The sequence below is a fragment of the Ceratotherium simum genome, chromosome 10, assembly GCF_057802395.1.
Source record: "Ceratotherium simum simum isolate JZ-2026a chromosome 10, ASM5780239v1, whole genome shotgun sequence".
NCBI lineage: Eukaryota > Metazoa > Chordata > Mammalia > Perissodactyla > Rhinocerotidae > Ceratotherium > Ceratotherium simum.
The window spans coordinates 46,145,203-46,170,040 of NC_141909.1; the positions used below are offsets into that span (position 1 = coordinate 46,145,203).

A 24,838-nucleotide genomic window follows, 5' to 3' on the forward strand; every position below is an offset into this window, starting at 1 on the left:
AAACAACAGTTGCCTCTTGCTGACTATCTGCTATGTATTAGGTACCCCACACTAGCACTTGACGCACATTATCAATAGTCCCCACAGTAGTATTAAGATACAGGTGTTATGAGGTTTATTTAACAGAGAGAGGTAAACTCCCTTGCATAGTGAGTTGGAGAAATTTTTCAACTTCCAAAATAAGTCAAATATGAAGGTATTTTATTTGCTGTCAATTAGGTTTGAATAGATATTGAAGAAGTGTTTAGGGTTCGATTTTTCTTAAATTATTCCAATTAGGGCCACCAATACCTATGATGGTCAGGAAGCACAAATAAATTAGGTCATTATGAGAGCAACTAAGTATCCTAGACTATAGAGAGTGTCTGGATAACCACGTACACAGAATGAAGGCTTCAACTAGGCTTGATAGGTGTGGGAGATTTTGATTTCAGTTCTTCTAAAAGAAAAAAAAGTAAAGATTTCCTAATCTATTTAATTGACAATATACATGATTGTAGAATAAACATGTAATTATACTATAATGAATATACTTAATTTCTGTTATGATGCTGAGATAATATAGTGAGAAAAGAATCTATAAAGGAAATAATTTTTTAAAATAAGAATTTCTCTTAAAAATAAACTAAATGAGGCAGAAGTCAAAATTGTGCTTTTAAAAGAACATACTTTTCACATACATCCATTTCATTCCAAAATAAAATAACAGTAAGCCAAGAAAGGAAGGTCCTTAAACGTTTCACCATTCTCAATTTTCCTTAAACCCAACATCTTTTGTCTTAGGTTAAGTAATAAAGTCAAATATAAAGTAAATATTTTGAAACTGAGCTAATCTATTAAGTAAATAACAGAATATGCTCAATTACTAAATTGTGAAAAGGTGATCTTAAATAAATTAAGAAATAGCCCCCAAATCAAATAGAAAGCTCCTCAGTTCTATGGTCAGAATCTGGTTGCTGTCACCCTTCCTGAGAAGGCATGATGATTCTAAACCACCCAAAATACTAATTGACACCATAGGCCAGGTCTAGAACCACTCTAATAATAAGTATACCGAGAAATTTTTCTGTAGAGCCAGCAGAATAAATTGCATCACTATTTTTTTTTAATGTCCTGAAGGGGAAAGATGAAATAAAAGCATAAATAGAAATTGGTAACATTTAATATTAAGTAGGAGAAAAAAGGAAAAGGAAGATTAGCAAAAATGACAGAAAAATTCATCACAAAACTGATAAAACTGTGAAAACATCTAAAAGATCAAAGTGATAAAAAGCTCATATGAAAAAACTAATCAAAGAATTCTGCATGAGTTTAGCTTGACTTGTGAGAAAATGTTCCTATTATACTAGACGATGAGTTTCAAAATGTATGTGTACAAGATCATTGATTACAATGTTTTATATCCCCATAATTTGAAATGCAAGGATCACTAAGAATGTATTTATTAATTGCCACAAATTATTTGGGTTTATATATAAGAATGCGCTGAATTAATCAGGCATCTTAAAATATTAATACTTCTTTGCAGAATATTCATTCTCCAGTCACGGTTGTACCTGCATTTTATAGTAGGAAAACAGGTATATTTTGTTTCCCAATATCATTCTTCATTTTATTCAGACCTACCTGAAGAAGAAGTGACTTAATATTTATTAAGATTTTACTATGTGCCTGACTCGACTTTAAAATGCCTATATTATTTCACGAAATTCTCACAACCACCCTGAAGGGCAATATTATTACCCTTATTTTATAAGTGAAGAAACAAAGCAAAGTTAGCAGCTAGAAAAACACTGAAGCCAGAATTTAAACTCAAATCTAACTGAAGCCAAAGCCCAGGATTTTTCCACTAGGCCAAGCTGCCTGCCCAGAGAAACAAAACAGAATGTAACCCACAGCATGTTCGCTACAATTTTATTACCTACATCTGTTCATTTCTGGTGAGATGCAGAAATCACACAGGCTCTTTCACAATCCCTTATGGGCTGAAAAAATAAATTTGGATACTAGGACTGCCAGAATCCTGACCTAAAATTAATAATCTCTTTCCATTAATGCAGAAAAAACTAAAACTCTTATTAACAGTTGGACTGGTATTTAGAAGCTCACAAACTGGAACTTGGAGCTAACATAGTGTGTAGGATACAACCTCTGGAGAGGGACTGCAAGGTTATATCACAGCTCTGCCACTTTGCAGTTCTGTAACCTTAGGCAAGATATTTAACTTTTCGAAGCCTCATCTTTAAGGAAGGGATAAAAATAGCACATATCTCAGAGGATTAACTCTGAGTAAAGTACTCAGAACAGTATCTGGCTTTAATAAACACTCAGTAAATGTTAGCTGTCATTGTTATTATTATAATAATTATTATTCGTATTGTAATTATGCAAATAAACTTAGTTGATTACATTAGGAAAAACCAATACTTGGATGATAAAGGCAATTCCCTAGTTACACCCCACCCCACCAAGCCTCATCTTTAGCTAGGATCCTTACCTTGCTTTAGTTTTTGTTTGTTTTTGTTTTTTTCTTGTTGAAAACAGTCCAGAAAGAATGCTTTAGTAAAAACTTCTTCAGTATCCAATTATAAAAGTCATTTTATAAAGAAAATTTAGATACATCAGAAAGTCAACATCATACTCACACACTACTGCTTTTCACTTAAAATATACTATAAACATTCTCCAGATAAAATTTCTTCTATACACGCTTTAAAATTTTACTATATTAAAACATGGCAAGAAATGTTTTAAAAAGTAAAAATCACTCATAATCCTATCATAAGAAAAATGTATAGAATGAAAGTGCTATCTTCTGCCTACCCAACCCCACCTCTAGGGATAGCCACTACTAACATTTTCAGAGGTTATTCTTCCTTTTTATATAACTCATAGAGACATATCTACACATTTTATTTTATTTTTTTACAAAAAACAGACATGCACATCTCATAGGCTGCAATATACTTTTTAAATCAACTGTATATCATGGGCATCTTTCCAAGTACATAGAGCTATCTCATTCATTTCAATATTGCACTTTTTGTTTTAAAGGGGGGTACTGTAAATATTATTAGATATTACCCAAATTGAGAGTCTTAGCATTTTTTTCTCCAGTGCCTAGCTACAATAGAATCAGGCAAATAGAGGGCATTTGACGCATATTTGCTGAAAGGAAGATACAACTACTAAAAACAATGGGAATGGAACGATCCCGCAAGTTCAAAATGACTACTTGTTTAACACTGTTACCTAGGCTCAGCTAAGAGTGCAACACTGAAATAGAAAATGTACTCTTCTATTTTGCTTTCTGTAAGAAAGGTGTGCCAGAAAGCACATTGGGATAGATTTAGATTAAGTTCAAATAATTACAGAAAAAGACTGCACAACACACAAATATTGAGCTCAAGACCAAATAAATTCATTCTCCCACTTCCTAGTGATGCGTCTTCAACAGAGTCACAAACAGCCGCAGTTTCTTCATCTGTAAAGTGTGAATAATGATACTTATCACAGGATTATGGTGAAGATTCAATTTGAAAATATTTGTAAAATTGCTTTTCTCATGGAACCATAAAGGTTCTTTGGAATTAGACTGACCATTGAAATTAAATCCCAGTCCTACCACTGAGCAACTGTCAGACCTTGTAAAACTGGAATAATTCCACTCATCTCTTTCCTTCATTCAGTAACTCTATACTATAGTTACTGAGCACGGACTATGGACAGGCATCAATACTATTCTAGTCACCATATGCGAAGCAGTAAGTATGACCCACAACCTCTCTATTCTGTGGTGCTTTAGTTATAATGGGAAAAGGCAGACAACAAATAAGTAAACAAACAAATAACACAGCTTAAAACTGTGATAAAGCCTAAGAAGGAAATATAAGGACTGTTATCATAAAACTGGAAGTGGTGGGGGGTACACCTATTTAGGGGAAAAGTTCTCTGAAGAAGTGGTGCTTCAGTTGAGTCCTAAAGAATGAGAAGAAAGGCAATGAAAGTAATGAAGAGTAGTCCAAGAAGAAGGAACAGCACATACAAAAGTCCTGGGATAAAAACTTGCTTCACGAAGGCAATACATTCCTGAAGAATTAAAGTAAAAACATAATCACCACTAACTTAATTTTAAAGAGAAAAAGATTGTATATACCAGTACCTCAAAACTGACGTCCATTTTGCTAAATAAAAACACCAAATCCCAGAAAAAAATGGACACAAGAATTAACATTAGTTATAACATAATCTGACACGGCATTTTTCTTTCATTAATTACTCAAAGATATATATTTGTTTTGTTCTCATTAAATTCTTTCATAACAATGACACACATTGAACTTTAAGCTCACAAATAAACATATTTATGATAGTCAATGTTTAAAGAATTAATCTTTTAGTGTCCCAAATCCCCTTAAAAAATATAGAGAGAAAAGTCAATGAAAAAAAGCTGGAGGGCATAAAGCATAAGATCATTGCTGCTATAAATGAACAAATCATAACAGAGAAAATGCAACACACATCAACAATACAACTGCAAAGATGCCCTTTTTCCAGTCATGCAAAAGGCATGCAAAGTCCAAGTCAGTCCTTACAAATGCCAAAAGAAAAAAAAAAGTTTGGTTCAGGGAGTACACAAAATTCCTCATATAGTTAAAAGACCAAACGTGCTTATCTCAGGGTACAACTATAACAACATTCCCATCTTACAGATAAGGAAGCTGAAGAAGCTTGACTAACGTCACTCAACTAGTAAGTCAAGTGCTCCCTTGTTGATAAACTAGGCATTTATATGTGAGGCGCTAAACTTGTGGGTTGAAAAGCATTTAGAAATGATAACTTTATATTATTTTTGCTTGACCTGAAATATTAACATTTATTGAACAAAATATACTGAAAATATCAACTGAACATACAGAACCATAATTTATCATCAAACTTATAAAACTGAAAGGATGGTGTGTCAGAACGACTGACACTGTCATACAGGAAGCATCAGTCAAGTGTGAAAAACTAAACTTGTGTGATCTTTTCTTCCAAGCTGATCACTATCTTCCAGGATCATGAGTATGATAATTTTACACTCAATAATATCTTTACAACACGTTCTTGCAAATTTCACACAAAACTATAGCTAAACAAAAATGAGAACTTTTACCATCTGAAGCCAAAACATGCTAGTGAAATTTAAAGTCACTTTATTTTCAGGGGCAGAAAAATGAAAATAAAGAGGATTTAAAAAAAAAAAAACCAAGGGAATGTCCATTTATGGGCTAGAATACTATTTTTAAAAAGTCATAGTACCACAGTACAACAGATTACCTACTGATGTATAAACTGAATCAATTAGAATAGCTGAATTACTGCTGAGTAATCCCTCAACAAGTAAAGCAAAACAAAAACAAATCATTAAAGATTTTTGTTACAAAAAGATGGTATTAACTGATTAGTACAAGAATTCACATTATAAGAGAAGTATAACACTTTCCAGTATTCCTATGTCTATATTTAAGACAGTTTATGCATAATTTTTTTCACCTCAAAATTCTCAACTAATTTTCTCAATTATTCAAATCACGGCTTTTAGTGTAATATCTTTAGATATTGTGTATATTCTGTAACGATCACAAAACTCTTTGGCTATGAAAATTTAGCTATCAGCTCAAAATTTATATACTGTGTTTCCTCTATAAAAAATTATTTCCTCTGTAAATTTATGCTGTATGAATTCTGACTTAACGTTACAAGGCATAAGACCAGAGACTATGTAAGTACATATAAACACAAGTGGTTATAGATGATTATGTTTTCCATATGTTATAAAAATAAAACAAAATCTTTTAAAAATATTACAGGATAGGCAAGAAGAGAAAATGCCTATCACCCCAAGCCTATAGCATAACTTTCTCATGCTATATTAAATATGTTCTTTCTTACCACTCTCTTCAAAATAATCATTTTAATGTCCATATAACATTTTTCTACCGGATATCCTTCAGCTTGTCTTTTAACCTCATCACTTCACTGACAGTATTTTTGTCAAAGTTTCCAAACAGTGGTGTGCTGGAGCCAGGCTGAACATCCTATAAGAACTGATTATTAAATTTTCAGAAAATCCACAAGCTGGTTGTCAAACTGCTGATAGCTTGAAACCAGCCATAGTGGAAATATTTACACCACAGAAATCATGAAAAGCAAAAAATCAGGGCATCCCTCCCCCGCCCCCACCTCTTCTTCCCAGAGCCAGTTGTTAAACATTCATCAGCACCCTACTGACGCTATATAAACCTAATGGACATTTCCATTCATCATCTTTCAGTTTCTCTCATAGTCCTCCTACTTCTTTGGCAGCTGCTTTCTCAGTTTCCTTTGCTGGCTCCTCCATCTCTACCTGCTCTCTAAATCCAACTGCCTGCTTGATATCTCCCCTTGATTTTTAAAACTTAACATGTCTTAAAATTAAACTCTTCACCTCACGCCCGTTAGAATGGCTATAATCACCAAGACAAAAAACAATAAATGTTGGAGAGGATGTGGAGAAACAGGAACCCTCATACACAGCTGGTGGGAATGCAAATTGGTGCAGCCTCTATGGAAAACGGTATGGAGATTCCTCAAAGAATTAAAAATAGAGATGCCCTATGACCCAGCCATCCCACTACTGGGAATCTATCCAACGCACCTGAAATCAACAATCCAAAGAGGCTTATGCACCCCTATGTTCATCGCAGCATTATTCACCATAGCCAAGAAGTGGAAGCAACCTAAGTGTCCCTCGACTGACGATTGGATTAAGAAAATGTGGTATATATATACAATGGAATACTACTCAGCCATAAAAAAAGACAAAATTGTCCCATTTGCAACAACATGGATGGGCCTGGAGCGTATTATGTTAAGTGAAATAAGCCAGAAAGAGAAAGACAAACACTGCATGATCTCACTCATATGTGGAATATAAACCAACACATGGACAGAGAAAACTGGACTGTGGTTACCAGGGCAGTGGGGGGGGGGGGGTGGGCACAAGGGGTGAAGGGAGTCATATATGTGGTGATGGACAAACAAAAATGTACAACCCAAAATTTCACAATGTTAGAAACCATTAAAACATCAATAAAAAAAAAAGAAGCAAGCCACAAAAAAAACAAACAAACAAACAAAAAAATTAAACTCTTGATTGCTCTTTCCTACCAAAAACTAATAGGTGCTTAGAAATGCAGCATGGTAGAAAGAGATCTGAGTTGGGAATCAGACAGACAAGGGTCCAAATCCCAGTTCTTTAGTCTTACGGGCAATATGTTTTATCTCTTCAAGCCTATTCACTCTTCTGTCAAGTGGAAATAACAACATATATCTTGAATTTGCAGACAATTAAATGAATTAATAATATGCAAAGCACCTAGCATATAGTACATGTTCAATAAATGCATCTATCATTTTATTTTATGGTCAATAAATGCTTAAATGAATGGACCATAAATTGAGGAGGAGGAATATAAAAGAATGGCAAAATGAAAAAGAGGCACAATGTGTTCTAATATTCTGAGAAAAGCTATATCCATCTTCTACAGATCTAAGCACTAAAGAAAATTAATTATATATCATAATTGATAGCATGGTTAACAAATCTTAAAAATATGTACACCAAGTAATTTAACTTCCACACATTTACTTAAATAATCATCAATATGTACATAATCTTCAATAATAGTCTTTTAGTTAAATTTAGAAACAACTTTCAAATTACTAACATTAATGGAATTACAATTGATTAGTATGCAGCCATTAAAAATTATGCTGACAGGAATATATAATTACATGGAAATATGGTTATATTACATTGTTAGGATAAAAAAGCACCCTATGTAAGTAAGATTTCCTAATAGGAACAAAAACAGAATATGATGATGGGATTATAGACTGTTTTCTTTTTCTTTTATTAACTATATTTTTTATTTTTTCTAAATTTATCAAGTAACACCTATGCAACAGGAAACAATACACTTGTATGGTACTTGATCAAGAAATTAATTAACCCCAATTCTCAGTTTGTATTCTTAAAACACCCTTTTGCTCTAAGACATGCTTTAAAAAGTGTATTTCAAATTTACGGTAAGCTAATTTTAACCAACTTTCTATATATTACCTTTAAAATTTTTCACTAAAGTTATCCCTAAATCCATATACAATTTTCTATATATAATTAATTATCAAATTCAAATAACTATTAAATTCACATTTATAATTAGGACATTACATGTGCAGCACTGTGGCCTATTTTCACTTTCCACCTGGTATTTTGTCTAACATCTTAAACTACTTGGTTTCCTTGCCCTGACAAAAGGAAGATGTCAGGTGCTACGCTGTCAGAACACTTACAAATCTAGAGACCCCAGTGTCAACACAGACCAGAGCATTTCCAACTCCAGCAAAGAACCAGGGTATTTGTTGTAGTTGTTGGTTCTGGTTTTAATTTCTAATCAGCTGTTGACTCTTACTTTTGTACTTTTGTACAAATGCTGAGGCACTGTAAAATTGCTAAAGGAGTTTCTGAATACTTACTCTCAATTTCAGTGTATTTATTCAGTGTACTTATTCGTGATCAGGCACTAAGTAGTACTGTTAAGGTAACAAGTCCACAAAACAATTGAAAACAATTCAAGTTAACCTTAAAGCACTATCTAGAAATTTGGGGCAAATTTATACTTAAAAAAGAATGGAGTGGTAGAAAGGAATCAGTGCTATCACAACAACTCAAGAACTGGGAAGGCCATAGGGATGCATAGGAATAGAGAAAAAGTGACAAGGTAGTGGGTAGATAACTACACATTCTCTCTGTTGTGCTTATGACTACTCATAGAGCAACCATTCATCCCTGGCATCCAAACAGGCATTCCACCATCAATTTCGATCAATCACTGCAAAGCGAAATGAGGAATAATGCTGTTTGATGCAATTAGATGTAAATATACACAACAGTCAATACATGGGCGATCTTTTCTTGAGGAAACTCTTTACAAGAACATCTAGTCTAACACTTACATATTCTCTCTCTCTTCCTAACCCAGGAAGCTATTACCACTATATCACATTTCCTTCCTGTAGTCTCTATTCTTCAGTCTTCAAAATTTGAGCCATAAATCTACAGCCAAACTATTTAAACCGAATTGAAATTTAATTAAAAGAAAACAAAACTATCAACTATTTAAAGCCTGCAACTTCATGTGAATTATCCATCAACCATTAATACTATATCTGCTAACATCTGAATAGATTATTTACAGCTGAATATTGTGCAGAATTGGAATTATGCAGTATGGCTAACCAAAATAAATGCTACTTTTCACCAAATCCACAGGAAATAGAGTAATGGGAACTCCATAAAAACAGTATATGTAGTAGAATTTGAATTTTATCCTGCCAATGAGAAGAGTCAATGGAGCAGTTTAAGCAAGGGGGTAGTGGATCAAATGTGTGTTTTGAAAGATAACTGACTGCAATATGAAGATGGGATGATAAAGTTCTACAAAAAGTCGGAGGGTTGATAAGGGCCTGAAGTAGGGTAGTGGGGGTGGAGATGAAGAGATGATAAAGTGGAGGATGCTGCTGTTGCTGCTAATTGCTAATTACGATGATGATGATGATGATAGTGGTGGTGGTGGTGGCAGAACTATCATTACATGAAGGTACGCACTTTATTTAGTACTTTATATGCATATCTAATTTGGTCTTCTCAATACCCTATAACTTAGGTGCTGTTACTATTTCTCCATTTCCCAATGAAGATATTAAGGCTTAAGAGATTATGTAACTTGCCCAAAGACATACAACTAGTAAATAGAAGAGCTGTGAGTTAAGTCAGTGGTAGAATCAGCTGTATTTATCCGCCCCAGCACCCTGCACAATTCTCCCCTTCTTTTGGTAATAGAACCTTGCTTTGAGAAGGGAGGTAGTGGTGAGAACTACTCCTTCCCCCTTTACATATAATCCCAATGGAATCAATTAAGATGTCCTGTGCTTTCCTGACTTAAGTGGGCAGATGTAGACATAAGGAGATGGAAGGTCTTTTTCTGTTTGATCTCCTAGGTATAAGGACTGTTTCCTTGTTTGTGAGAAATATTTTTTTTATTACCCCATATTATGAATGGAGATTTGACACCAACAGCTATAGTGCTCTTTTCTCTAAGTCTCTTTAGGTCTCTCTTCCAGCCAATCCACACACACTAATGCCAACATTCCCAGTGGGACTCAGTAGAGCTTGGGAAATCAATAATTATATGATGAACAGTATTTATCTTTTCCCAGAAAAATTTGCTTGCAAAGTTCAGATGACTCTTTTTATCTGCATATCTTTATACGTCGTTATGCCACCTTATATGTTGGCCTTATCCTATACTTGGAGCTATCCGGGCCAATCTTTGCTACCACGCGAAGACAGTCTGTTAACACACAAAAAAAGGAGAATTCAGAGACAGAGAAAGACTTTCCAGTTATATAAGCCAATAAATTCCTTTTTTGCTAATTTGGATTTCTGTGGCTTACATCTTAGAGCGAACTAATTCACAAAACAGTGTCAGAAAATAGGGTGATACAAGTGACAAAACCTAAAATGTAAAAGTTGTTTAGTAAAGGAAGGGTACAGGGTAGTGAAAGTCTCCTCATCCCGTAACAGGAAGTTGGCACCCCTCATTGTGCAGTTAAACTGCCACCTGTTGTCCTGGAACTGAGACCACCTAACTAATGAGGCTGATGCTTTACAGAACTTAGTATGAAAATATCAGGAGGATAAAAAGTGTTGGTTATTTCTCACTGCCTTCACTAAGTCCTACAAGAAAGAGACAAGCTGGCAAGTTTGAAAGTAGAAAGGACACAGATGCAACTAGCTAAGAGGTGCTCTTCTCAATTATACCAACAAGACAAAAAGACTAAGAATCAGAATATCACGCTTCTTGAGGGATTACATAATTCTATGAACCAAGGAATAAAAGAGGGAAAGTGCAAGATGAGACTGGGTCTTAGAAAGGGGAAGCTTGGTCACCTACGACCATGTCCAATATTTACGCATGTTGGATGATTTTAGTTCCTATGTTTGTTCAATTTAAATCTTATCTTTTTCATAAAAATATCTCTATTTGAATTTTGTTCATATTTTTCTTAGTGTTTACACTTTATATAATTGGGTCATATTCTCTATTCTACTTTATAAAATTCTGACACAAAATATTTAGAAACATAAATAAAACATAATACAAATTTAATTTACAAAATAAGCTCCACAAATGAGGGCACAGTAAAGGAGTAGGAGAACTTAAGAGAGTTACTCTGTCCACTTTTCTCACAATGCTCCTTGTTCCCCATTGAGAACAAATTAAGGTTATCCTGGCCTTTTTTAGACATAGCAAGTTAAAACAATAAAGTTACTATCTCAACGCATCCCTTTCCCCTATATCTCTGGCCAACCCAGATATCTTCCATGATCATAGAAAGAATCAAACCTACTCCTTCTGTCCCAAGTTGAAACTTAAAATACATATTCCCAGTGGGCATTGTTTTAAATGGTAGTTATGTACTACTGCAGTGATATATTGATTAACTTAAGGTATATGATGACATAAAAAATGACTTTTGAGAATTGGCCTGATAATCTAGCCACCAATTATAACATCTAGTCTATAAAGCCAGATTCAAAAAACTCTCTATATAGGAGCCTTTTGGCACACAACCCTATCACAAACTGATCAACTAAATATTCCCAAGTTGACATTAAGTCATTATGTATCACACAGAATACTTTAATTAGTGATTACCCTCTGAAAAAAATTTGCTCTTACCTCATTTTTTTCAGTATATTGATAAAAATATCAACTAGAACTATGTTTGATTCCAATTTAAAGATACAACAACAACAAAGTCAATGCTAAGAGAAAATCTCTAAGAAAAGTACATATGATGATCAATTACCTCTGATGGAAGTTTTTAAAAATCAGAATAAAGAAATGATAGCACCCTCTGTTCTTTTAGAGAAAATTATATAATATAATGTGAAAATAAATGTGTTACTAATTTGCGTTAAATCTGTCAGAAGCACATTCTCAAGGGATGTATTTTTTTTTCAACAAGCCGGACACAATCTGATACGACACAACGAGTCCCTCTAGACCTCGGCTTACTCAGCTAGAACATGACTTCCAGGGGTACCCAAACAAACAAAATCTTCAGACAGCTTATATGATACAAAACATGGAAGCGAGAAAGGTTTGATTATTCAACTAAATTACAAACAAACATTTAAAAACCCCAAATATACAACATCACTGACTTACGATTACTTCTTTATGACCAATTTAGGACTGTAACAGGCCCAACTGATGACACCGATGATACAAACATAAATAAAATTATAAGATCATAACTCTCTTCACTAGCTATCCATAAGGCATTGAACCACTAAACATTATGGAGACCCTATCCTGAAAAGCCTTCTATATTTTCCTTATAAAAATGGCCAACATTTTCTCCCATCAATGAAGAGCTAATTTTAGAACATAAGATTTATGGAACAAGGACCAAATTTCTGAAGGTAGAGCAAAGTGGAGATTCAATTTCACAAAAGTAAAAGGTTATTCTGGGCTTTATTTCCAATTAAAAAGAAACATGAAATCATAAAATGAGCAGAAAAACAATTCAGTAGCTTGCTTCAACTGTTTATTTTACTATGAACCCCAACTTACCTAAGAATACCACAGTAGTATGAGTAGGTTAACAAGAGAAAGAGTAACAGAATGATCTCTGCAAGATATCTGAGCGTGTCCACACACCAAGCATTCCCATCAATCCTGTCCCTTTCATTGTAACAGAATTACGTGAAGACAGAGCCAAGGGAATATAAGAAATATCTACAAGGGCAATAATCTTCAATCCATATATGTGTCAATTTATTGTCCAACTGTTTGTGCTTATGTGTGTTATCACCAATCTCCTCTGAGTGATGTCAACACCATCAAAGAAAGAGTTGAGGGCCAGAAGGGCTGCTACTGACAGAATCAGTTTCTGGTCAAATATTTAAAACAATGAAATAACCGAGCAGTACTTTCAAGCTTCCTGATTAAAGTATTTCCTAGCCACTTGAAACAACTAACTGGCATTATTTTGGCAATAAAACTTTGAAATAAAGGATTAAATATTATTATATCTTACAAATATGCCATATAATATCTGATTACTGTATTCAAAATTGCTTTTGCTAAGCCTTTATATTTTGTTCAGTGTTGTTTACACTAAGTAAATGATAAAAAAGTAAATTATAAAAGGTTTACACTAAGTAAATGATAACATTATTTTTAATATGTATTCTTATGCCCTTTTAGATTGTGATTTCTTCTGTCTCACAAACTAAACAGTAAGCTTCTTTGGGGCAAGAGCTACAAAATCCATTTATTTCCTTGAATTTTTTGAATGAGGTATTTTATTATATTTTGTATCCCCACCACTTACCATAGACCTGGTACAAATAAATACTACATGAATAATGCATTTATAGAATGAATAATTCCTCATGACACATATAATTGTAGTCTCACTTCAGTCTCAGTCTCATTTTCCACCTTGCAGCCAGAAATTTTTTTTCTGAAAGCATCAAACAAACTTTGTTGCTCTCATGCCAAAAACCCTTTCATGGCTTTGCACTGCCTTTTGGATCAAATAAAAAGTTCTTAGGACAAATTCCTCTCAATCTGGCTCCAGCCTACCACTTCTATCCCTGGCCTTCTATCTCTACCTCTCCCATACTCTCCCAGGCACAGGGAACTGGTGCTCTGATGCCTCCAAGCCTGGATACCCAAAGCTCCCTCCACTTGGACTGCTCTTCCCCAAACGCTCCTCCTTGGACTTGTCTGAATGCCACCTCCTCTAAGTAGCCTTCTGCCCATCTCCCATTTTGGTTAGCTGGCCTTCCCACAGTACTTTTAGGAAAGAAAAAAAATTTGCTTCTCTGAGAATAATAGTCATCAAGTAGGCATAAAATGCTACTGTAATTTGGAGGGGATGATTTCTGGTGTCAGGATGACCACAAGAACATGTGAATTTGGATAAAATTTAAGAGGCCGTATAAATATTAGAAATATCTAATTTCTTGAATTTGGGAATTTATAAATGTCACAGATTATACTCCTTGTGAAAATCAAGGGTCTGGAATACTATTATAATGTCCATGTTTTTCTCACATTCTAGCTGACTCCGTGGCATATTAATAACAGTAATGTAAATACAACACATTCTACTAAAATAATATCCAATATTAACAGATGTATTCATAAATTTCTGTCCCCTTAGAAGTAAATATCTCTAACACTGATGCTTGGTTTTGAGTGTATTATTCATGTCACGTATCTTAATTAACTTTGATACATTTTTCCAAGTGGGATGCTAATATTACTTTGTTTTCTTCATACAGAATGTATTCTGTGAGAATTGAAACATTATAGACACACAGTTCACAGCAGAATTACCATCCTCAGTCTCAATTTCTTTTTTTTTTTCCTTTATATTTTTGCTGGGAAAGATTCGCCCTGAGCTAACATTTGTTGCCAATCTTCCTCTTTTTTTCTTTTTTCCCTCCTCAAAGCCCCAGTACATAGTTGTACATTCTAGTTGTAAGTCCTTCTAGTTGTTCTACGTGAGCTGCCGCCACAGCATGGCTACCGACAGACAAGTGGTGTGGTTCCACGCTCAGGAAACGAACCCAGGCTGCCAAAGCACAGTGCGCCAAACTTGAACCACCAGGCCATCAGGGCTGGCTCTCAGTGTCAATTTCATTATGAGTTAGGAGACACTTGAAGTCAAAATCAAATGTAGGGAGACAGAAGAATAAAAGGAAATCAAAGGAGCTCTGATTGGGATAATAAAAAGGGAGGCTGAGACAAAAATATCAAGAAGTCAGAGACATTTGAAGAAGCAATAGAGATTCTCTTGTCAGCCTTGCAAAAGCAAACAAACATGTTGTGAAGTGCCTATGGAGGGGGTCATGTGGCAAGGACCTGAGGGCCTCTAGGAGCTGAAAACATCCCCCAGGCAACATCAAACAAGAAAAGGGGAACTTCAGTCCTACATCCACAAGGAACTGCATTTTGCTAAAAAACCAGTGAGCTTGTAGGAAGACCTCAAGCCTCAGGTAAGATCACAAGCCCCAAGTGAAATCTTGATTTCAGTATGTGAAAACTTGATCAGAGATCCCAACTAAGCTGTGCCTGGACTCCTGTACCACAGAAACTATGAGATAATATATTTGCATTGTTTTAAGCCACCGACTTTGTGGTAATTCATTAAACAGCAATAGAAAACCAATGTATCATGCTTTATAACCAAGAAAATACTGCTCTTACGTGTGTCTGCTTACAAATCTCGTCTACATCAAAAATTTGTTTTTTCAAATAATACATTGCCTTTTCTATACAATCTAGCAAATAAGCTTCCATTTTCATGAAATCTACACACTTCAAATTTGTTATAAAAGCACTTTATCTCTGAACTTTGGTTTGATTCAAAAAATATCTGAAAGAGAAAACAAAATGTAAAAGTATATTTCTCTAACTTTTTGGAATCATATTTTAAAAACTGACTATATTAGAAAATATTTACCATAGTCCATGCTTAGAAAAAGAAGATACACATTTAACATACTTATTTCTCTTTTCAATATTTATATCAATCACTAAAATATATCATATTAAGAAATACATCACATTGTGGGAGCATGTTCACTCATCGTCTGAATATTTTCATATAATACGTAACATATGGAGAAAAATAGTATAGACCAATTTCACAATCAAAATAAGTTGTTATAAGATTATATAATAATAAGTTCTCCAACATAACAATTTGTTTTCATAGCCAAATCCGTCAGCTAGTAAACTCGCAGGGAAAGAGTTTGGTGATATTACCCACCATACAGTTACAGGGCAAAATAAGCTGCCCTTTAGTATTTTCAGAATATAACAATTAAAATTTTCTTCTGTGCTTTTGTCAAACAGTAAATTTGTAATTAAAGAAATTTTTGAAAGCCCAGAATAGATGTTCATATTGTCAGTTGCTTTAGTGAATCTTTTTTGTACAATTCCAAATAAAATTTGGTCTTTTAAAAAGAAATCTACTTTAAGTTATCCTACCTTCCACACTCAAAGTCCCCATTTTAGACTCCAAGAAATCAAATAATGTGCTTGGTGCTGATGGCCTTGCATTTCCCAGTTCTTCTTCATCTTCAGATCTTATTCGCCCCCTGCCTTTTCCTTTACCTTAAGAAGTAAAGCAAGACATACATATTATACATGCAAAAACAAAAGGAGCAAAGACACTAAAATATAATCAGCAGACATCTTAAGTAGGACTTGGTATATATTTCTTTTCATATTTTTCTGTATATTCTACATCTTTTATAATAAAGTTTTTAAACGATTATATTAACTAGCACCTTTAATCCTCTAAATAATCTATCCAGAAATTTGAATTTGTTCATGTAAATTATCTTTTAAGGAAAAAAATCATTTTTATACAATTTTTCTTTAACCACTTTTTTTTTTTTTTTGCTGAGGAAGATTCACCCTGAGCTAACATATGTTGCCAATCTTCCTCTTGTTTTTTTTTGCTTGAGGAAGATTCGCCCTGAGCTAATATCTGTGCTCTATTTTCTATGTGGGTTGCTAGCACAGCATGGCTGACAGGTGGTATACGTCCGCACCTGGGATCCAAACCTGCAAACCCAGGTCGCCGAAGTGGAACATGCCAAACTTAACCACTATGCCACAGGGCCAACCCTAAACACTTATTTTTTAAAAGAATATAGGATTAGGACTTTAAAAATCACATACCACATTTGACAAGGCAATTATTAAAGAATAACACTAAATAAAACTCATGTTCTTGTTAATTTATAAAACTTTACAGACTATTTAGTCATTTATACAAGTGGCATAGTTCTAGAAATAATTAATAGAGCTAGTGACTTTATTTTATATTTTCTGTATTACTCACAACAATCCTGTTATATAAGCCATTATGAGACACAGTTTATATAGAGATGAAGACAATGAGACCCAGAGTAACCTGCACAAGTCTCTCTGTCCAAACTGGTGCTCCTTCCACTTACCACAATGGTAAATGTAGTAACAGTCCTCATAGCAACAAAACCCAGCCTCTGTCAACAAATATTCAATAATATCTGGCACAATGCTTAATGAATTATACCTCTCAGAGGTGGACCCATAACAGGTTTCTGTTTATTGCTGTTAAGAAGTACATTGAGTGCTGCTTCTAAGTTGTTGCCATTATCCATAAGAGCTTGCCTTGATGCTTCCTTACTAAAGCCCATTTCTGTTATGTGCTTCAGAGCCTTCTCATCAACCTGTAAGGAATGAATAAAAAAACTATGCTGATGGCCAATAAATAAAACAAGGTATAAGTTTTTAACTATATACTGTTTTTTAACTAAAAATTACATCTCATGCTTATGGAAAAAATGTCACATTAACACAACATTCACTTGCTATTTTTTCATACCAGTAGCCAAGGAAGAATTCGTATGATACATGAGGTTGTGCCTTGAGTACTCTCTGACTTTACAAGTACCAAATGCAAAACAAAGGAAATTTTATGATACGTCAGAATAAGGCTTTTGAAAATAATATAGACATTGAAAACTACTTAATGAAAACTTTTCATGGTCGATACTTAAATACTTCCTAGAAAAGAAATGTAATTTATATAGCACCTCTCCAAAAATGCAAAGTATAAAATGAAGCTAACAAACGGTACCATCTCAGTAGCTTTGTTTTTTTTTTACTTTCTATTATTTCAGTATTCTGCTCTATGTTCTTAAGCAATACTATCCAGGATGCTTTGACAATCTGTACCCTGAATAGGAAAATCTACTTTACAAATGCCAGAACCCAAAATCTCCTTGAAAAATCTAGACCTGAGTAGAATTCAAGAACTGTTTAAGTAACATAAACATATTCCATGAAGAAATTTCTTGAACCATAGGCAGCTGAGGAATACATAACTAACTTTTGTACCTCTAAGAGTTAAGATGGATAGGCTTGATTATACATGGCATGCATGTTGCAGACAGCCACTCTGATACCTGTGTAGACACTGATAAAAGTACAGCACTTTTTTCTAAACCCTGACTGTATCCTCCCAAACACAGAATCCTTCCTAAACACAGTATCTACTATCAACAGATCAGAATTGACACATAAGAGAAACTTTACATCCCTGCTGTAGATATGCTAAAGTAAATGTAAAAAAAGACTTGACATCAAAGCTATAATTCATCCTTCTTATCCAAAAACTTATCTGAATGTAAAAAATAACAAACCTTCCAAAACCTTTCCCTTTCCCAGTTATCTCCCAAATAAATATCTAATTAAGAATATTGTTCCATATATAGAACTTGACCAAAAACACTTTTACTAATCAATTAATACTCAAACTTTGCATAACTTATTCTACTTTTCTTGTTGACCTGATCTGCAGTTAACCAAACCTCTCAATCAAGGTGTTAGCAGGGCCACACTCTGTCTGATAGCTCTAGGGGAGAACCTTCCTTGTTTCTTCTAGCTTCTGTTGTTTGTTGGCAATCCTTGGCATTCCTCAGCTTGTAGATGCATCACTCCAGACACATGGCCATCTTCTTGCTGTGTATCTTCAAGTCATCGTCTCTCTTTATGTGTCTGTCTCTGTGTCTGAATTTCCCCTTTTTATAAGGAGATTAGATTAGGATCATATTGGATTAGGGCCTACCCTAATGACCTCTTTTAAACTTGATACCTCTGTGGAGACCCTATTTCCAAATAAAGTCACATTTTAAAGCACTGGTGGTTAGAACTTCAACATGTCTTGAGGGGGGACACACAATTCAACCTATAATACCATCTATTATCAAAAATTATTTTAAGGATCTATCCGCTGACATCCCAATCAAGTCTTCCTTCAACTGTTGAAAATAAAGAAAACCATCCAACATGCAAAAGAATTTGGTACCTAGTCATTAGAATAATTCATGTACTTTCAAACTTACATCAGTATTTCATTTGTCCTTTTGATGGTTCTTTCATTTATTTTTATTTTTATTTTGCTGAGAAAGGTTGGCCCTAAGCTAACATCTGTAGCCAATTTTCCTTTTTTTTGCTTGAGGAAGGTTGGCCCTGAGCTAACACCTATGCCAATCTTCCTCCATTTTTTGTATGTGGGTCGCCGCCACAGCATGGCTTGATGAGTGGTATAGGTCTGCGTCTAAGATCCGAACCCGCAAACCTGGGCCGCCAAAGCGGAGCATGCAGAACTTTAACCACTATGCCACCAGGCCAGCACTTCCCCTTCATTTTGAATAATAGTTTTGCTGGATATAGAATTCTTGGTTAACAGTTTTTTTTCTTTCAGTACTTTGAATATATCATCCCACTGCTTTCTTGCCTCCATAGTTTCTGATAAGAAATTGGCTGTTTATCTTATTGAGGATCCCTTATACTTCATGAGTTGCTTTTCTCTCACCACTTTCAAGATTTCTCTGTCTTTAGCTCTCAACAACTTGATTATAATGTGTCTTGGTGTGTCTTGCTTTGAATTTATCCTTTTGGACTTTAGAGTTTCCTGGATTTGTAGATTCATTTCATCAAATTTGGGAATTTGGGGCAATTATTTCTTCAAATATTTTTTCTGTCCCTTTCTCTCTTCTCCTATTGGGACTCCCATAATGTGTATGTTGGTACATTTGATGGTACCCCATAGGTTCCTTAGGGTCTATTTTTCTTCATTCTTTTCTCTGTCTGCTCCTTAGACCAGGTAATTCCCATTGCCCTATATTAAAGTTCACTGATTCTTTATTTGCCTCCTCTAATCTGATGTTGAACTATGAAATTTTTCATAGACTAATGAAATTTTTTATTTCAGCTACTGTACTTTTCAACTCTGGAAATTCTATTTGGTTTCATTTTTACAATTTCTATCTCTTTATTGATATTCCCTACTTGTTCATATATTGTTCTCCCGATTTCTTTTAGTTCTTTGTCAATGCTTCCCTTTAGACCTTTGAGCATATTTAAGACAGTTAATTTAAAGTCTTTGTTTAGTAAGTCCAAGGCCTGGGCTTCTTCCGGGATGCTCTCTGTCAATTTCTTTTTTTCCTATGAATGGGTCATATTTTCCTATTTTTTGGTATGCTTTGTAATTTTCTATTGAGAAATGGAAATTCTGAATACTGTAATGGTGGTAATTTTGGAAATCAGATTCTCCTTTTTCCTCAGGAATGCTGTTGTGACTTGATAAAGACTGCAGCTGTAAGCTTCTTTAGTGACCTTTCCAGACTTTCTTTGCAAGGATTATAACCCCTATGGTATGTGATCACTGAAGTCTCTGTTCCATTATCTCTGTGGTCAGCTGGTGACTAGCCTCTTTCTTCATCAATCACTACTCTATATGCTGCAAGAGTTTCACTAGGCTCCAGAGTTCTAAAATAGTTGCTTCAGACAGTATTTGTCAGCTTAATAGACATTTCAGTGGAGGGGCCAATTCCTGGAACTTTCTATTCTGCCATCTTTATGATAGCACTCCCTTCATATGTTTTTAATCCTTGCAACAATCCCAAACTGCTGGTCTCTGGTGTTCTATGGCAAGACATCCCCAGAGAAGTATTCTCAATTTACTCAAGTTTAAGAGCATCTTGAGTTAGGGACCATGACTTTAGCAGCTCTCTGTATCCACTCTAACCCGAAAACTGAATTTTTTTTTTTAAGAATAAGATGATCATAAATTCAAGGAAGAGATAGCCTTGTCCATAGTTATAAACCCATTCTCCCTAGCCAGTGACTGATTTAGGAGTGGGCATGTGACCTAGTTCTAGTCAATGAGACATATATGGAATTTGCTGGAGATTTCAGAAAATACTTTCTTATCTGATAAAACAGACCCACACCCAGCGAAATACTCCCTTTCTTTCCTGTCTTTGAACTTTTTGCATGAAGATTTAACACATGGAGAACCCTGTAACTCAGAGAAGAAAGTCAAGAAATCACAGAGATGCCCACCAGAGCTCTAACATTGTTATACTGCTGAATTTATCAACCTTTGTAACCATCTACCTCTGAATTTCTTGTTATACAAGATAATAAACCTCCATTATTTAAGCTAGTCTTAGTATTCTATACCCTGCAGACAAAATCACTCCAAGTCATTCGACCTCTAAAGAGAGAGGAAAATGAATTCCTGTCAATTCTCTTATATCTGAGGACACTGCAGCATACTAGAAATATCTTTAACTCCTCCCATTTGTCTTGAAAATCCATGTATATTTTGAGATTGAGTACATAATATACAAGCACTTGTTTCAATATATTTTTCCAAAAGAGCAAAACAAAACAAAACAAAATCAATTTAGACAAAATTTGAGAAAAGATGTTGTGAAGCGTAGGGAAGGGCAGATAACTGTATGTTTTTGATGCAACATCTTTTAGAATGTAATTTCCATTGAGTGCCTTCTATTTAGTTTGATGGCTTTTTATCAATCCATTCTAAAAGACATTATTCAGACATTAAAAATTTAAGTAAAATGGAAGTTTCAGGTAAATTATTTTTCAAACAATCCAAATTTTCCATGAGTTAATTGTAATCCTTAATGAAAACCTTCCTAGAGTTGTAACATCTATTCATAATACACTGAACACAGCCAGTGCTGGTTGTGAGAAAGAATAAAAAATCATCAAGGCTATTAAAGGAAGTACACAGTAACCTTGTGGTTAGTTCTTTAGCCTTACCAGTTCTCTATAGACACCTTCATGTTTCCCCTCTGATTTGGTGGACTTTTCTTTCTGTAAAATTTCCCTATTTCGGTTACCAGCAGTACTCATGTTGAGATTACTTCTAGCACCACCACCACCTCCTCCAAATGTCTTGGTCTTTAGACAAGAGAAAGATAAAAGAGACATAAATAAATAGCATTTTAAAATAGTTCTAAAAACTAAGCTATGACTAAAAACATCTAGCAAAACTGAAGTATTTAAAAGTTTCTAATTATGCTTTACAGGAAAAAAATGAAATGTTAACTAATTCTTTTTAAACAAGTATCTATAAGCCATAATCTCTTCTTCCCACAAGTTCAGGCAAGGCAATTAAAAAATTACATGATTATAATCTTTAAGTCTCCAAGGCAAATCATCAGAATAAACTTAAGTAGACAACAATATAGGAGAAATTAAAATAATAGAAGCATTATGGAGATCAGGTGTCAAAAATGATTCTAGGGTAAAATGCTTGACTGATATCATGAGACCCCGATTACAAATCTAGCTCCATGGCAAGGCTATCTGAAGCACAGCACTAAATCTGTCTAGGAATCAGTTACATTATGTCCATGGCCCAGTAATGATTTTATAATCTTAGAAAGTAAACAAATAATATAAATTTTAACACTGGATTAAAACTTTCACTACTAATTTATTTACATTAATTACATAATATGCTATGTCTTACCAACTAGACTAAAAGCTTTGAATATATCCATATTTCTTCTTTTGCCTGACTTATTTCAATAATTATATATGTAACCAAATTTGAAAATCTGATTAGATCTCATTTTTGTTTTATTAAAACTATTGTGAAAAGACTGGATACATAAAGAACATTGGTTTGGAAAGATACAAATTCATAATTGAAAAGCATCCCACACTTGTTACTTGTACAATAGCAAATTAAACATCTGATTATAAAATATCTTTATAGTTCTAATAGATCTAATAAAAGAGGAAGAAGTCAAAACTTGATTTTTACTAGAGATAAAGATCAATATTTTTAAATGTGTTTTAAAATGATCACACTAAGAAAACATCCTAGATATAAATTTATATAACACCGGGAAATTATTTTGAATCAGCTGAAAATATAAAGAAATAGAAACTGAAAAACAGAAAAATCTTGTGAGACAAGCATTAATGGGCAACATATTAAATATCTCTATTAGGTAGTTAATACACCACAATATTTAAATTTAATTCAAATCAAAATTAAAAACACATCTTCAAAGACCAAAGATTCATTACTGGATTCATTCAAGTTTTGGTTTATGTAATCCCAGCAAAAAATAGATTTGGAGCGTCTTGATGGTCATTACTTGTATAACCATAAAGAAAAATTTGAGTTTTTATTAATGTGATACAAAGTTTATTAGACTGGGAGACAGTGTAGTATAGTTAAGAACATAGGCTTTGGAGCTAGACAAGGCTGGGACTAAATCTTGGCTCAGCCACTTCCTAGCTCCTGCCCTTAGGCAAGTCAGTTAACTTCTACCTTCCATGAGCCTCAGGTTTCTCACCCTTAAAACAGGGAGGAGAAAATCTACCTCACTGGGATGTTGTGAGGATTAAATGACATCATCAACATGAAGTGATGAATTCAGTAACTGGCACATGGTAGACATTAATAACAGATGGCAATAGTACTATATTGCTTAATATATTAGAACATAGTTACCTGAAAGGACTGGAGCCTGACCTGTTCCAAATTAAATATATTTCCGGAATTTAAATTCCGTGACTCCAAAAGTGCTTTTTCTTTTGGTGCCAGTGAAATAGTCCCATCTTCTGGATGCATTTCCTTATTATTTTCTTTCCATTTTATGGATTAAGGAATAGGATAAATAGCATTTTCAGAATTGCTTTTCACGACTTTAAAACAGTTGTTACTCACTAAACATGTAAATATCTAGAAACATCATAACTTAAAATTCGTAAGAAAACTGATGTTGTCCTTTATGAGCCATACCACCTTGCCCATATTATGTAAATTAGGCATCTGTGAGATCATCATGACCATGAAACTCAAGTGGGCCCTTAATGCTGCCTAGCAATCTTACTGTATTTCTCTAGGCCATTTACCTCCCAGTCTTTCAGACCACTACTTTACATGTTCTCGTCACTCCTCAAACCTCCAACATCCTCTCCTCCATTACCACTGTTGACCTTGCTTATTATTCCCTCACTGAAAAAACTGAAATAATCGTTAAAGAACTTGCACAGATTTTCACATCACCCACTCACTGATATCTGCACACATACTTTATCTTAGCACCACATATTTTATTTTACCACCATCTATATAAATGTTAAGAGGAATGTGGAGGGAATGAATGACTTTCCCAACTCTACATTAATTCTCAGGCCACATCTTACATGACTTTTCAACAGCCTTTGATAAGTCCAACACTCCTTCTTCCATGATACACTTTCTGCATTCTCTGGTTTTGATTCTATCTTACTGGTCACACCTTGGCTGATTCAACTTCTTTCATTCAACCTATAAGGTTGAAATGCTACAGGGTTCATTCTTTACCCTGTTCTCTTCCCTTCAGCACTCATCCCTTTGGTGATCTCATTTGACCTCATGATTTTAAATATCATCTATATGCCTACAACTCTCAGATGCATACATCCATTCCAAGGCTCACACTTCAACTATTCTCTTCTGTCTCGCTGCCTATTAAACATTACCACATGGATGTCTGATAGGCACATCAATATTAATATGTTCAAAACACAACACCAGATCTTCCTCTTCTCAAACCTGTTCCACCCTAGTCTTCTCTAATTAAGGTAAGCAACTCCAACCTCAGGGCAAAACCCTTAGAGTCATTCATGACACCTCTTCTCTCACGTACCAAATTCAATCTCTCAGAAACCCTGACGGCTCTACTTTCAAAATTCCAGAATCTGACCACTTTGCACCACCTCAACAGCTGCCATCTTCATTCAAGCTACCATCATTTTCCTCCCGCTGGATTACTTCAATAATT

General features: G+C 34.4%; 1 protein-coding gene across 6 annotated transcripts in view; it reads right to left on the minus strand.

Moving 5' to 3' along the window:
• The window catches only part of TDRD3 (tudor domain containing 3), a 173,907-nt gene that overhangs the window by 60,291 nt on the left and 88,778 nt on the right, over positions 1–24,838 (minus strand). For all 6 annotated transcript variants that reach the window (XM_087436000.1, XM_087436003.1, XM_087435998.1 and 3 more), the window contains exons 8-10: positions 21,810–21,950; positions 17,245–17,401; positions 16,170–16,295 (exon numbers count right to left, since the gene is read on the minus strand). In XM_087436000.1, coding sequence (XP_087292126.1) covers positions 16,170–16,295; positions 17,245–17,401; positions 21,810–21,950 — 424 coding nt within the window. The remainder of the gene's footprint in view (positions 1–16,169; positions 16,296–17,244; positions 17,402–21,809; positions 21,951–24,838) is intronic.